The 14777-nt window shown below is 44.8% G+C and overlaps 1 protein-coding gene across 1 annotated transcript in view; it reads left to right on the forward strand.

Annotated features, from left to right (window-relative positions):
* Window positions 1-14777, forward strand: part of stau2 (staufen double-stranded RNA binding protein 2) — a 96841-nt gene that overhangs the window by 48521 nt on the left and 33543 nt on the right. The window contains exons 11-12 of the mRNA XM_080019895.1: window positions 1092-1149; window positions 9415-9755. Of these exons, the coding sequence (XP_079876021.1) occupies window positions 1092-1149; window positions 9415-9755 (399 nt within the window). The remainder of the gene's footprint in view (window positions 1-1091; window positions 1150-9414; window positions 9756-14777) is intronic.

Raw genomic sequence — 14777 nt, forward strand, 5'->3', positions numbered from 1 at the left:
GTGATCTGTGTCCTCCTGAATTGAAAGCAGGTGATCCACCAACTTTTTACCCAGGGAGGGATCATCAAGTTGTGCAAGTTGGTGAGGTATTATATTGCACAGTTGGCCTTTTAGCATATAGCATTTTTTTGTTTTTACATCTCACATGATATACAATGTATTGGAAATCAGGTGGGGGAAAAAAAAAAGTCAATATATTTTGAATTAAGTTTGAGGAAATAGAATGTGCAACCTATTCTGAGGGTTGGATACTTGTTTAATGCGCTGTAGCTATTCATTACATGACTAGGCTTGGATAACTCAGGGTTTTGGGGGGTGGATAATTGAGATTGTGCTGTCTCAATAACTACGTAAGAATAGCCGCACATGATTGTAGTTGTAGACAATTTGTCTCTTTATTCCCAATGGCTGGAGGCAGAGCGATCAGACAGAATTGTGTCAGCGGCTGATGGGCGGTCATGACAGCGATGGGGATATCTTTATAAGAGCCGGTGGGACGGCCCACCTCTCTCCAGCCAAGATCCACAGTCAAACCCAGGTTCTATAGAACCATCAATGGGTATTAGCCAAGCTCCAGTTTCTTAAGAAAAATCTGGCCCTTCTCAGCCTCCTCCACCACCAACACCACCACACCCCCGTCTGCTTTTTGGGAGCTCTTTCTCTCCACATTCACACCAGGATTGAGAACTAGGTCAGACATGTGAAGAACTCGGGGATCAGGATTTGTTTACAACGTGCTCATCTCAGCTGTTTCATACGTAAGAGACAATGAGTTTCCCAATATCGCACATCGCTGTGCGCGCGAGTGTGCCTAAATACACTTTGCCGACAACACAAAACCACCCCAGTGCAAGCACCAGATTGAATAGCAGCCTTTTTCAACTAGAAGACATAGACACCCGTCCAATTAGGTAGCTGCTGTAAGCAGACGCTAGACTCCTCATGCATCCCCTTCTGTGAGCGCTCGTCTCTTTGTGCTTTAAACAGTAGGAAGGAACTTGTCTGACATGCATGAAGAAGCAGTTTGTTCAAGGTTCTACATCTCTCTTACCCCTCCCTTCCCCACTCCTCTCTTATCCACATCACTACAGATGGACAACAAAAGCTGGAATGGACAAAAGGCGCCTTTTACAGAACCGACAAGTAACAGTGAGTATCAGCACGTCTCTCGCTGGCCGTTTCCCCCTCTCATTCTCCCTGGCTCCCCGTCCCTCCCTCCGTCCTGCAGGTGGTTTTAGTGGCGAAGATGGCCCGGCGTTTAATCTCGGTGACTGGTCAATGGGCAGTTGACTGTCAGCTCAATCGGCCGTGTGTTCCCGTGGCGAGCCTATGAATTCAGGCCCATTCACACAGGCTTACAGGGCCTGCACACTGAGGCCCGACGGGGAGTCCCCCGCTGCCTTCCTGTGCATTGACATAGCCTCTCACTCAGGCTTAATACACAAACAAACGCACACAGACACACACACACACACACACACAAACAGACACACATACACGCAGACCAATGCAAGGATGCCCACAAAATTCTTCACAAGAATCACTTGCATCTTTGTGCAGATATTATCAAGCCATATGTCAATTCTACACATGTAAAAATGTCTTTGAGCAAAGCTGCTTACAACAGATGTGTCTGGGCCTAATATATATATATATATATATATATATGATGACGCACACTGATAAAAGTCTTACCAACAGAGCCTGAGTGCTCCTTAAGCTGGCGCCAGATAGATGAGGAGATTAAGAGATAGTGAGAAGAAGCGGCTTATCACCTCCTTGTCTTCAGGAGACTTCACAAACTGGACAAATCCAAACCCACCAAATCCCAAAATGTAGTACGTACTTGATTACGTGAGTAACAAGATTGACGGATTTTTGGACTTTGACTTCATCGTCAGCCCACAATGCATTTCCTTCACGGTGCATTGTGGGATATGTTTGCAAGCGTATTGTGCAGTGTTTGCATACTAAGATATTCCACTGTATTTTGCACGTTATCCTGGCACTTTTCGCATACTATTTGCATACTATAGTACTTAAAGGCAATATTATGGTTTCCGACATAACAAAATTACTCACATTCCAACTCAGTGTACTAAATAGTATGCGTATATGTGATTTTGGATGCAGCTGAGGTTTATGTAGTAGTCCTAAGGAACATTTTGTTGAAAAAAGAGGAGTGGGGTGGGGGTTGTATCATCTTTTGTAACCTTCTTTACCACTAGTTGTTGGGAAACAGCTGTTTCTTTGCATTCTTGATAACCTAGCAATTCAAAACCAATACATAGGAATGGTTACACTGCTGCACAGTACTCCAGCTAGCCCTGACTTTATGTTGACTATTTATCTATTAAAATGGCGTCTTTTTGTATACTTATTCATTAATCATACCATTAATGATGTAGTCAATGTAGATGTAGTAAATGGTATACAAATGTAGTAAAGAGCGGTTCCTAAGCATATTTGTGTTTATTGCAGGAAACGTGCCTAATTTGTGGTAATACCCCAGTCGGGTGGAAAGACACGCTGCAGGCTCTTTCTTCTTTCTCTCTTGCTCCGCACAGGCAAAGTAAATGCCAACAGCTTGGGAAAGAGCTGTTTGGGGACAAATTAATAGTCTCCCAAGATGTGGTGCAGCACTGAGGAAAACAAACATGGCCTTATTGGATTTGAATGTGCTGTCGTCACTTCTATCTATTAGAGGCTCTTGGCAAAGCTGCGCAGCTTCAACACACAGCATTCAGATGTTGTCTGGAAATGGGCAAATGGCTCTTTTGGCCGCGCTGCGTCGAAAAGTACAAAAGAGATTGTCGGAGCTAATTACTGCGAGTTTGGTGATTTCAGTTTTTGTCCGCGGCAGGTTCTTGACTTTGTTTTACTCTGCCGGGCCAGTTGACCTGTTTAGCACTCTGATATCGTTAAGTCGGTTTTAAGAAAGATAGATCATTTAAATTAGGTTCATGGATGTATTGTCAAACAAACTTGTTGTCAAGGTTGTTGCATAGGCTCCAGGCATTGATGCCCAGTGCCTCCAGAGCAAAACCATCCCGGAAGACTACGTCTTCCTTTTTAGGGGATAACTATTTCTACCGCTGGCTTGAAGTATGTGTCTGGACTGCAATCATGGTTTATCTCACACTCAGGAGGAGGTTCAACTATCTGCTCATTAGCTTTTTTAAACTGCTTCAACTGCAACACACTCACATGCTTCTCATGTCAAAATAAGGTTTATTGCGTAAACACAGACTACAACTCATCCAAGCAGATACAGCTGTGCTGTGTGTGTGTGTGTGTGTGTGTGTGTGTGTGTGTGTGTGTGTGTGTGTGTGTGTGTGTGTGTGTGTGTGTGTGTGTGTGTGTGTGTGTGTGTGTGCGTGCGTGCGTGCGTGCGTGCGTGCGTGCGTGCGTGCGTGCGTGTTTGCATGTGCCTTCATTTAGTTCGCCTCTTACTTTGATGTATTACACACAGAATTTAATGTCAATCGGGATAACCACAAGTTAAACAGCATATTCGTTTGAAGAGCTGCTAATGCACTCAGCAAAACAAATATTGGCATCAGTTAATGATAATCAAAAGATTATATTGTGTTTACGGTCATGATTATTTTCTACCTGCACTGCATGTTCAACATATGGCAGTTTGGAAACCAAAGGAAAAATGAATTCGCAAATTTGACATTAAGGATAAGATAATGCTTTATTAATCCCCAGGGGGGAAATTCCGATAAAAAATAAAATCACAAAGAATCGCAACTGGCCATAAATATATATTTTCATTGTTAGCCAATTGGGTTTTAGTATGAGTTCCGTGTTTCGTGCTGTATTGAGTCGATAAACCTTCACTGATTTCACCTTATCAGTCCCCCAAACTCTATTTCTGAACCAGTCTGAGGCAAGAAATAAGCAATCCAGTCGCTGAATCTTCACTCATATTAGATTTACAAGGCCACTTTTAAAAGTTAGTTCCAACTTTCTAAGGCAAGGGCTCGCATCAGGACACCGCACAGGGATTTTTTTGTCTCATTCAATTAATGTCGGAATACAACAAAAATAACAAAAAAAAAAAAAATCTTTATTGTTTTTTATTTTTATTGGTTATTTTTTTATTGGCACCGAGTGTACGTCGGCTGGTCCCCGCCCAGGGCGATGCGACCCGACCGAGGCGGGCTGTCCTCAGTGCACCGAGGGAGGTGGCCAGGAAAGGCGGCCGCTGGAAGTGCCGAGGTCGGAGTGGGTGGGCGCTGTTTTTTTTTTTTTGTTGTTTTGTTTTGTTTTTTTAAATACAAGTCTTAAAATGTTTTGGAAATAAATTGTGCGTAAATAAAGACAGGTTTTTAAACATGCCGGTTGCCGGTGCTGCATTGGCTCATGGGTTCGACCAATCCCTGTGGACTTACGTCACTGAAGGTTGGAAAGTCCCTTCCCTTAAGTGAGAGCTAAAGAAGTTCCTCAAAACAGCGTTCTAAGAACTACAATAATTCCTAGTTCCTGCAGTGAGGACACAAAAAAAGGGAGGGTTCCTCCAGAAGTTCTTTGAGCTATGATAAGTTCCGTCATGCACCGTAGACGTCAGGTTTGCGCTCCTGTCGATGCCCCTTGACCAAGGCCGTTGGCTGGAAAACCATTAGGCTGGGAACGGTTTCCCTATCCCTCTCTGATAAAGTCATTCTGTTCTTCCTAACACTGAATGTCTCGAGTTTGCACACATGCAATGTTGAGGTGTCATGTGTCAAGCGATAGAAACGGTTAGCCGGAGTTTACAGATATTGTTTCCACCATCATTAAAACAGTTTTCAATGTTAAAAAAAAGAAAAAAGACGTCACTTTAAAGGGTTTTGAGTCACAGCTTCGAGCATGTCTTCTCGTTATGAGGGGCACCGCTCCAACAAATGAAGTGAGAACAAAACGGGAAGAGAGTGTCAGCAGAAAGGAGGAGAGAGGAAAATAAATAAATAAAAAGAGCGATTTTTCTCCCCTTGATTCCCTTGGGTATTGCAGCAGGGCTTTTCACTTCAGTTGCCACATTTCATTTCCTGCTGTGTTGGTCTATAAGTGTGTGTGCGTGTGCGTGTGTGTGTGTGTGTGTGTGTGTGTGTGTGTGTGTGTGTGTGTGTGTGTGTGTGTGTGTGTGTGTGTGTGTGTGTGTGTGTGTGTGTGTGTGCGCGCGCGCATCTGAGTGTATGGGAGTTAAGTAAGGAAAAGTGAAAGACACTGTCGTGTGTGTGTGTGGGGGTGTGTGTGTGTGTGTGTGTGTGTGTGTGTGTGTGTGTGTGTGTGTGTGTGTGTGTGTGTGTGTGTGGTACGTGCCTATCCATGTGAACACGTGTTAGTGTTCCAGTGTGGGTTGGTGCCGTTGTGTGTGCGTCTGTATATTAAGTTCCAGTGTGTGTTTGTTTAGGGGTGTGTGTGTATTTGGGCTGTTGTGTGCATGTGTGAGCTATGTGAAGGTCCTGCTCTGCCGTGGTGATTTATAACGCTGGGCTTTGGCCCTATCTGTTTTCGATCAGACTCTTGCTTGGCTCTGGCCTCCCTCCAGAACTCCCCTGGCCCACCGGACGCAGGGCCTGGGTGGGACCCGCGGAAAATGCCTGCAATCAGTGCCGCGGACCTTCTCACTCCTTCACTTCTTTCACGCAGCTTTCCATAATAATGTGTACGCACATTTTGGCTGTAAATAGTCTGTGAGTTATTTCCATGAACGCTGTTGCATATTAGGGATGTGTAACGGTCTCAGTTATCTTTGATAAGCGACTCGTTGGTGGGAGGTCTGAGTGATAATGAACTAGTGACCATGTGGCATAAGTAATTCATTAATTAGTGTATAATTATTAGTATTTGACATACATAAATGGTAAATAGCTTGCTTGCGATCTATGCAAAATAACTTTAGCAATTAGCTGTTTCCCTCTACTTTTCCCATATTGGGCGATGTACCTTTAGTTTTACCGTTTACTGGCAATCTTCATAGTTGTTTAGTGCCATATCTTTGTATATTTTTGCCTTTGTTTGCACCCCACCATTAATGTGTCACAGTTGAAACTCGTCGTATGCCAAAGTGAAAGTGACTCAAGAATAGAGAACAACGGTAAATTTCCGGAAGTTATCCAAGGTAGACTGACCACAAGCTATGACATTGTGAAACGACGGTATATGCTTCTGTAGAAGCCACAAATCCTTGTTTTAAGAAAAATATTGTTATTATTATATTTATTTTGAAGCACTACACTACACAATCCTCGCTGTAATGGGGACATCTCTGATTGGTGGAGCTGGCTGTTACCATGGAAACGTTTACCGCCAACGTCATCTCCGGTTCAGGTGGAACGTTGACTTCATAATCTGTGAGAACGCGACGATTATGACGATTCCAAAGGTGACGTTACGTTTACAACAAAGCAACCATGATTTCAACACTATTATCAACAATATAAACACGATAATAATGACGCAGGTTGAATTCAAGAAGAAGCGCGTGAAACTGTCGTTAGGTTGGAAGTCACTGGAAAGATGTCATTCACAATGGTTTATGGGATGAGTAGTTCCTTCACTCTTAAAAAAAATTGTACACAGTCTTGTACCTTTGCCTCTTTTTGCCCTTTTCCAATTTTGTTTTTGCTCCGAATCAAATGTTTTTTGGTTGGTTCCAGGCTTAAAACTCTTTATAATAAGGATTTTCTGAAACGTCAGTGGAGTAAATTCATGGGAAATTCACTTCCGGAACCGGATCCGTTCATAAAGTGGGCGGTCACCGAGCTCTATGAGTGTGTCAGTCCGCGGGGAATGGGTGACAGTTTAAGGCAAACTGCAGGATTTTGTTCCACTCTTAATGTATTAGACGTGTATAAGACATTTTCATTCTTTACTATACCACTCGGGCATTTTGGTTGTCTTCCTTTTTACCAGAGGTAGAAAATTACAGGTCCAGAAAAGAGAAACCCTCGCTGTGTTTTTGCTACAGCCGTGCACTGATGCAAGACTTGCGAATGATTCATTCATAACGAACGCTTTTTTTAAAATGACTCAGGATCTGGAGTCAAAAGAGTCGCAACTCGGTAACTGCAGCCAAACGCAGTTATTCACTGAGACCCAACTCTCGATCAAAAAATAACCGACTCTCGTTCTACCAACTGTATAAAATGAACCAAGTGTCTGAAAACGTAAAGAGTCATTTGTGGAGAGCCGAGTCTCCAGAAAGAGACAAGCTTTTTCGTCACTTCTGATCAGCTGATTCCACTTTTTGTTGGGACCTCTGGGTTGATGCTTATTGGGTTGACTCAAAATCCTGGAGTGGAATTTTCCTGCCTGAACCCAGATTTCCCCCCCTCCGCTTTGAACCCTTTCTCATCCTTTTTCTCCTTCTCCAGCTCTGTCTCTCTCTTTGCCGCCCCGTCGCCTTTTCTCTCTTACATTCAGTCTCTCTCGCCATCTCGCTCTTAACTCTGCTCCAGCTAACATGCAAACATTCTCGCACGAGAGACACACACACAGATTTTAGTCTCTGCCCCACCGCAAATGGCTGATGTCATGTTGGCTAACACCTTTGGTTTTTTACTACTAGAAACACGCAGAGCTCCAAGCTTTAACTTGTGTAAATTTAAATCGAAGCTGTCGTCGTGATCGGAGGAGGGGAATAATTCTGGGCGGTTGTGTCACTTTCTGGCTCGGGGGGGCGGGGAAGCTCATTCTAGAGTGAGTAACCTCGCCATCTGACGGCTGTTTCCTTTAGCCTTTCTCCTTTTCGGCAACACACTGCAAACTCCATCGATCGTCGTAAGAAATACCGTCCGCGGGGTCCCAGAAGAAACGTCAAACTGCAGAGTCAATGTTAACACCATAGTACCGTGTGTGTGTGTGTGTGTGTGTGTGTGTGTGTGTGTGTGTGTGTGTGTGTGTGTGTGTGTGTGTGTGTGTGTGTGTGTGTGTGTGTGTGTGTGTGTGTGTGTGTGTGTGTGTCTTTTGCGTGCGCATGTGGAGCTCACGTTAACTCAAACAGGAAGTGACCTGTCAGTCATGCGGTTGCTCCAGTACTTTCTCCCAGCTGTTGGTCTGCACACAAACACTCAACCCGCAAACATATACATAACACACACACACACACACACACACACACACACACACACACACACACACACACAGCTGTTCTTCCTGTCTCTGGTGACCTTGGCTGGGCTTTGGAGGTTCCGCATGGTTTTCACATCCACTCATCCCCACCTCTTCTTCCATCAGGACAGGCTCCCTTGTTCCTCTCCTGCTCCAGTTTGCTTTTATCCCACGTTCACTCCTTTCTTCCTCTTCTAATCCTACACTTCTTTACCTCCCCTCTTGCCACTCCTCATCTCTCCTCTCTTCACACCAGCAAATTAAGTAATTACCTTTTCACTTCTCTTTGCTGCTCTTCAATCCACATGCGTGGGTCGACGTAATTAACTTATGATTCTACTATCAATCTGTTGGAGATATTGTATTATGCATTGTGCCGTAGTTTGATAAGGGGGTTCCACGCCAAATTTTCCCGTGCGTTCTCACTCTCAAAGAGAGGTTGTATGTTTAACGGGATCCTCATTAGCTGACACCACTGTTTCCTCGCTCCAAGAAAGATGAAGTCATGGCTGCACTGTTGATATTGGTAGGTGTGAAGTTAGTATGTGCATGTGTTTGTGTTCCAGAGCGAAGAGCAAGAGAAAGAAGTGTGTGTGTGTGTGTGTGTGTGTGTGTGTGTGTGTGTGTGTGTGTGTGTGTGTGTGTGTGTGTGTGTGTGTGTGTGTGTGTGTGTGTGTGTGTGTGTGTGTGTGTGAGATTTTCCCAGCAGACACTTTGATAGTGCTTGGAAACTGCCAGACCACACAAAACTGTCATCTACGTTCAGCGATGGAATGCCAGTTTTTTTGGCCAACACACACAAGCCACACACACACAGACTTACACACACTGAGCTTTGTCTGGTCGTGAGTGACAGTGGAATGTGTGTGTGCAAGTCATTTTTTCAGGTATTGATGTGAGCTGTATACACACACACACACATACGCCCTGTTTCCTCCTCATCTCGTTTTACCAGCCATCCTTTTGGGCCAGCACCTTGATATCTTGCTTTCTGATCGCTTCCCTCTTCCTTTTATTCCTTTAACTTTTTCCTCTTACATATTTTTCCCCTTCATCCGTCTTTTATTTTTGCTCACTTTATTCCATCTTCTCACTGTCTCCTTTGCCGCAACTGGAACTTTGTATATCTCCTGCTTTCTCTCTCTCTCTGTCTCCTTCGCATCCCTCTTACCTGTCGTTTGCTTTTCCTCATCCTCTCACCCTACACATCTCTCCCACACCTTTTCTCTATCGTTCCCCCAATGTTTATCTACTTATATTCTCGCCATGTCCACCCATCCGTTCTCCCCTTTTTCCCTCTCTCTCGTGCAGCCCAGAAGGGGCTGCTCCACCTCAGCCCGGACGTCTACCAGGAGATGGAGGCCAGCAGGAAGCAGGGCGGCAGTGGCCCCGTCAGCTACCTGACCCCCAAAGACCTCGGGCCCTGCTCCGCCCCGCTGCCCCCCGGCCACGTCCCTTTCTACGGAGGGCCCGCCCCATCCCCCGCCAGCCCGACTGCCACCATGGCCCGGGAGCTGCTGCTGAACGGCCAGTCGCCAGCGGCTGATGCCGCGCTGACCCTAAAGGGAAAGGGCTCTGCCTCGCTGGCCTGCGGTGTCTCGGTGCAGCCGGCGCAGCAGCTGGACTACCTGGCCCGCATCCAGGGCTTCCAGGTGAGGGACCAGGGGGGTGGAGGGGCGGTGACAGGGCTCCATGGAAGAATTTACCTTCAGGACAATCAGAGTAGAATTTAAATGTTAATACATCCTACTTATGAATTCAAAAGCCTATGCCAAAGCATTTTCATTAAAATGAGCTATTTGGTTATTTAACGTATGAGGTCAGACTCAAACTCTAGGTTACAAATTGAACTTCTTCCAGTTTTTTTGACCTCATGTCATGAAACCTCTCCTCTGCCATTCTTATCATCATCATCATCATCATCATCATCATCATCATCTTACCAAAATCCTGTTGTGAGGACTCTTAATTTACCATCTGCCAATACCACTTGATTGTGATTTTCAACTTTTTTAACGTTAAGAACCCTCAATCTGATGTGTTTTTGCATAAGATAAATTGTCTCTGGGATCCCAATCTGATGAGATTTTTATTGTGACAAATGATTTAATCCAAACTTCCACACCTTCCATCGATATTTTAGTTTTATTATAGAGATAAATGTGAAACTATGACCAAAACAGGCACAAACACCTACTAACATCTTGTAAATGAAAAAGTGTTGGAAGTTTAACTAGTAATCATTTTGCTGGCAGGTCTCAATGGCATCATTGGATAGAGAGGCTTGCTGAGGGATAGACTGAGACCCGCATTTAAACACGCACTACCAATGTGAACCGGTCACTCAACAGGGAGGCTACAACACGTTCTTTTTGGATTTTTTTTTTTTTTTTTTTCGGGAAACATGACGAGAGGAGAATCCAGACGCTATAAATCCGTTACCTTGAGACGGTCACACCTACAGATCTAGTGCACCACTGGGAAGAGCCTCCAGATCGGTTTGGTAACACACTGTATCCGCTTTCTGTTTCCCCCCACTGTGGACGTTGCACTGGAATCACACCGCACAGGTGCTTCTGTCATTACTGGACACTCGGCTGTGTGTGTGTGTGTGTGTGTGTGTGTGTTTGCGTGTGTGTGTGTGTGCGTGTGTGCCTGTGTGTGTGTGTGTGTGTGTGTGTGTGTGTGTGTGTGTGTGTGTGTGTGTGTGTGTGTGTGTGCGTGAGCGCGCGGTAGGGTGAGCGAGATCGGGCGTCTGCTTTAATCAAGCTTGGCCAATCTGTGGTACACACTAGGGCTCGGACCCGTACCAGCGCCCGTTCATTTAAGCCGCAGATGCTTTCTATCAGCTCGAGCGAAAACATTTTATCTTAACCTGCTAAGGGTTCCTTTGAAAGGCCTTTGTTATTGCTCTGAGCCTTCCTGTGTGTGTGTAACATGAGAGAGCGCTGTAGCCCGGCCAAGCCCAAAAGACACATGCGAAAACACACACACACACACACACACACACACACACACACACACACACAGCAGGTTCCGTTTAGTGTGGATAGGAGAGTTGGACTTAGCGTGCGCGTGTGTGTGTGTGCTGCGTGTGTGCGCGCGTGTGTGTGTGAATTACTCCGTGTTCGAGCCCATGTCCTGCTCTTATTGTATGCTGTAAGATCCCCGTACATCAGTTTGTGGTTAGTGTGTAGTCTTTGTGTGTCCGTGTGTTTTCATGCATCTGTGCCCGTGTGAGCGAATGCACACACTCCTTGACGTGATCAAACGTGTGCAAGTGCGCGTGCGCGTGTGTGTGTGTGTGTGTGTGTCGGGCTGTAATTGAGACATCCAGACAATATGTGTTCCATTGAGGGAATGCTTCATATCATGTGGGGTTGTAATTAGAGCCCATGGTTTGCCTACAACAACTATGTTAGGCAGATTTCTAAGGCTTATGTATTTTTGTCAGTTAAACCGCTGCAGATTTGAAATGCTTAAAACCTCAAAAATAATATGCACTTGTCTGCTTTTTCCACTGGAACAACGACACACAGCGTCTCGACTTTTTTTTGTGTCTGGCCGCCTGACAGCGCTCGAAACACCAAAAACATTCTGTTGTCTTCGGTTGTTTGTTCTCGGTCTGATTAGTCACTTAATATCTGTGGTCTAATTCTTTAATCCAAATCGTGGGATTACAGGCTCTGCCCAACGCCGGATAAAAGTAACTGACGGCCTTTTCTCTGTCTTGTTTCATCTGTCGGGCTCGGCCGACAGAAAGGCCTTGGCCTACCTGCTAAGCCCTGCTTGGGATCTGATTGGAAAATGGCCTATGGTGAAGGTTCTGACTGGGGAAGGGACGGTGTGCTGTACGCATGCCAGCTTGGAGTAGGGATGCTGGCAATCACACTGGGGTGTGGGCGTGCGTGTATGTGTGTTTTCCTATTAATTTGGCTGCCATGTTGCTGGCACGATGAGTATGTGCGCTGGAAGTAGGGCAGAGACAAAGGAGCGGGAGGTAATAGGCAACACATGGAGCATGGATGAAGTACTAACTAACAGCCACGCAGCTGAGGGAGGATTTCCTTCCTCCCTTACCTACTGCTTCTCTCCTCCCCCTCCTCCTCCTCCTCCTCTTCTCTCTTCTTCTCCCGCTGTTTCCCTTTGTTTGGTTTGATGGTTCTGACCCCTGCATCGCAGTCACCAGCTTCCCATTTGCTGCACTCACCACTCTGCCATCATATCGGTTAATGGAGTGGCCTCGTCACAAACCGCTCCCACTTTAGATTTAATAACTCCGCCTGAAACAAATTTTTATGACAACTTTTATATCGAAGATCAGTGATTGATGGAAATCTAATGACTCGAAACATTAATTCGGAGAGTTTAATATTAAACCAGTGTTTAGTGATGTTGTCATTACATAAGAATGGAGCTTCAGTCCACACCTGTACTACTCCTGTTCTGCTGCTGCTTTCGCTGTAGATTTACTCGCTCCTGCGATTCGCGAGGCAGGCCCTCATTGATGGTGTTGACCAGTTTGTGAGATTTGGGATCGGCAGAGGGAGTTTTGAGCAGAGCATGGCTCTCCTTCCGTCCCTCCCAGCCTCTGACCTTCCTCGAAAATGATGCAGTGCTGTGATGCGATGGTGTGTTGAACTGTGAGAGAGAGAGAGAGAGAGAGAGAGAGAGAGAGAGAGAGAGAGAGAGAGAGAGAGAGAGAGAGAGAGAGAGAGAGAGAGAGAGAGAGAGAGAGAGAGAGAGAGAGAGAGAGAGAGAGAGAGACTTGCATTGAGCAAAGGTTTACCATATTGTTCCTCTGGAACAAAGAAAGCTGTGTACTACACAAAGGATTTATTGACTTTGTTTTGTCTCTTATGTCTTTTTTTTTTGTTTAAAGAAACCAATGTCTATATACCGTGTCACTAGTTTCAAATCATACAAAAAAGGTATTCAATAATTAACTATTTACGTAATTTTAGTCACCAGCCTTATTTAGTCTTTGTGGAAATATACAGTATGTTACTGTAAGAACAGTAAGGGAAAAAAAATCGGTCACTTTTTTTTTTGTTTTGTTTCTTGCTGTTTTTTGAGAGAGAGAGATCCAACAAAAATGAAATTAACCATCCTTGTGATTTTTAATGTTGTAAATAGATGTATTTAGTGAAATTACTCTGGAGATAACTTACTAGAATTGTAGATTTCACATGTTGGCAGTTTTGCTTCCATATAATAAGTGGCACATATACAGTTATTGTGAACGTCTCATTATATTGTTTCTTTATTATACATTTTCATCATTACTAAACATTTGGCAGCTAATGTAACTATAGCACCTTTATGGCAAGAAAATTACATATCTTGTAATTATGGGAAGCAGGCCCTTGAGACTCTCCCCACATTTTTCATTGCAATGGAAAATATGACAGATTAGCTTATTCTGAGATGTTTAGATGAAAATCAGTCTTTGCAGTTGTGGTGGTTGCGGGAGGAGGGAGTGGGGTACAGGCGTGAGAACTACACCATAACCCCACTCAACACCAGAACTGGAGAGGCCACTCTAATGAAAATAAATAACACATGGCGTGTTGGCTATTCTGCTGGCAACAGGCTTTCTTTGGATGAAATATCGACAGTATCAGTCCATCAGTGGTGTCCACCTGCTAAATCTATAGGCATTAATAGTGCAGATTGCAATCAGGGGAGGTATGTTATCTTGCCGCGACGGGATTAACCTGGGGGAGGAGGAAGCCTGGAGGAGATGCAGTCAGCAGAAGCTCGCTCTCTGGCGAATTGGAATCCAATATTGCACTCTGACGCCGAAAATCCCACAGTAATGAAAATTCTGTCCCTTCCGGAGAGCTTGTTGATATACATTCAGAACATCTGTGCAACGAGATGGTATTCCAGGATTCCTTGGACTTGTGCTCTCATGACGTCCGCAACTTCAAATGGCACCGACCATCCCCCGTACCCTCCCCGCTCCCCTCTCATCACTATCAGCATCAAACGTCGGATCTCGTCCAAATGTTCAAAGACTTTTTAGCACTTTGTTTCCATCTTCCCTGCCATCGTCCCATTCATCCAACCTCTGTTTACTCTAGGATTTGAGTTAAAAAAATTACAATTTGGGATGTCTGATGCCGCAGTGTTTGATTTCCGCAGCGTTGTGATGGCTTCCAGCTGTGTCATGCAGCATATTTGTGTGAAGAGAGATCATTGAAAACAAGTTGTGCCGACGTATAAATCACAGCGCTAATGCTGCGCTGGCTTGGCACACACTCTCCCCTCCTCCATGGTGGCCCTGTGTGCATGAGTGTGTGCATGTGTTTGCCTGCATCCATGCATCTGTTTGGCAAAACACAGTGATGATGTTTTTACACCACAATCAAGCCCATTTGCAAACCCTTAAATCAAATTGCATCAAGTGCCAGGCTAGCAAATTGCAAATATGAATATAAAGCAGATTCTAGGAAAAATGTCTTTGTTCTTTCCATTTTTTTTATGTTATTGGTACATATTTGATCAACCAAAGCAGGACCAGCACCAACATGGGGCAGATGGAGGGTGTTAACCTGGCACTTTGTTTGGAATCCAAACAGTTGTCTTCATTATCTGCATATTCAAGGATGTTCTCAGAAACTCCCTGGCCTGGGTTCTATCCCGGCTTTAAGAGCCCTACTCTGGGCTAC

Source organism: Zeus faber (assembly GCF_960531495.2).
Source record: "Zeus faber genome assembly, chromosome: 19".
NCBI lineage: Eukaryota > Metazoa > Chordata > Actinopteri > Zeiformes > Zeidae > Zeus > Zeus faber.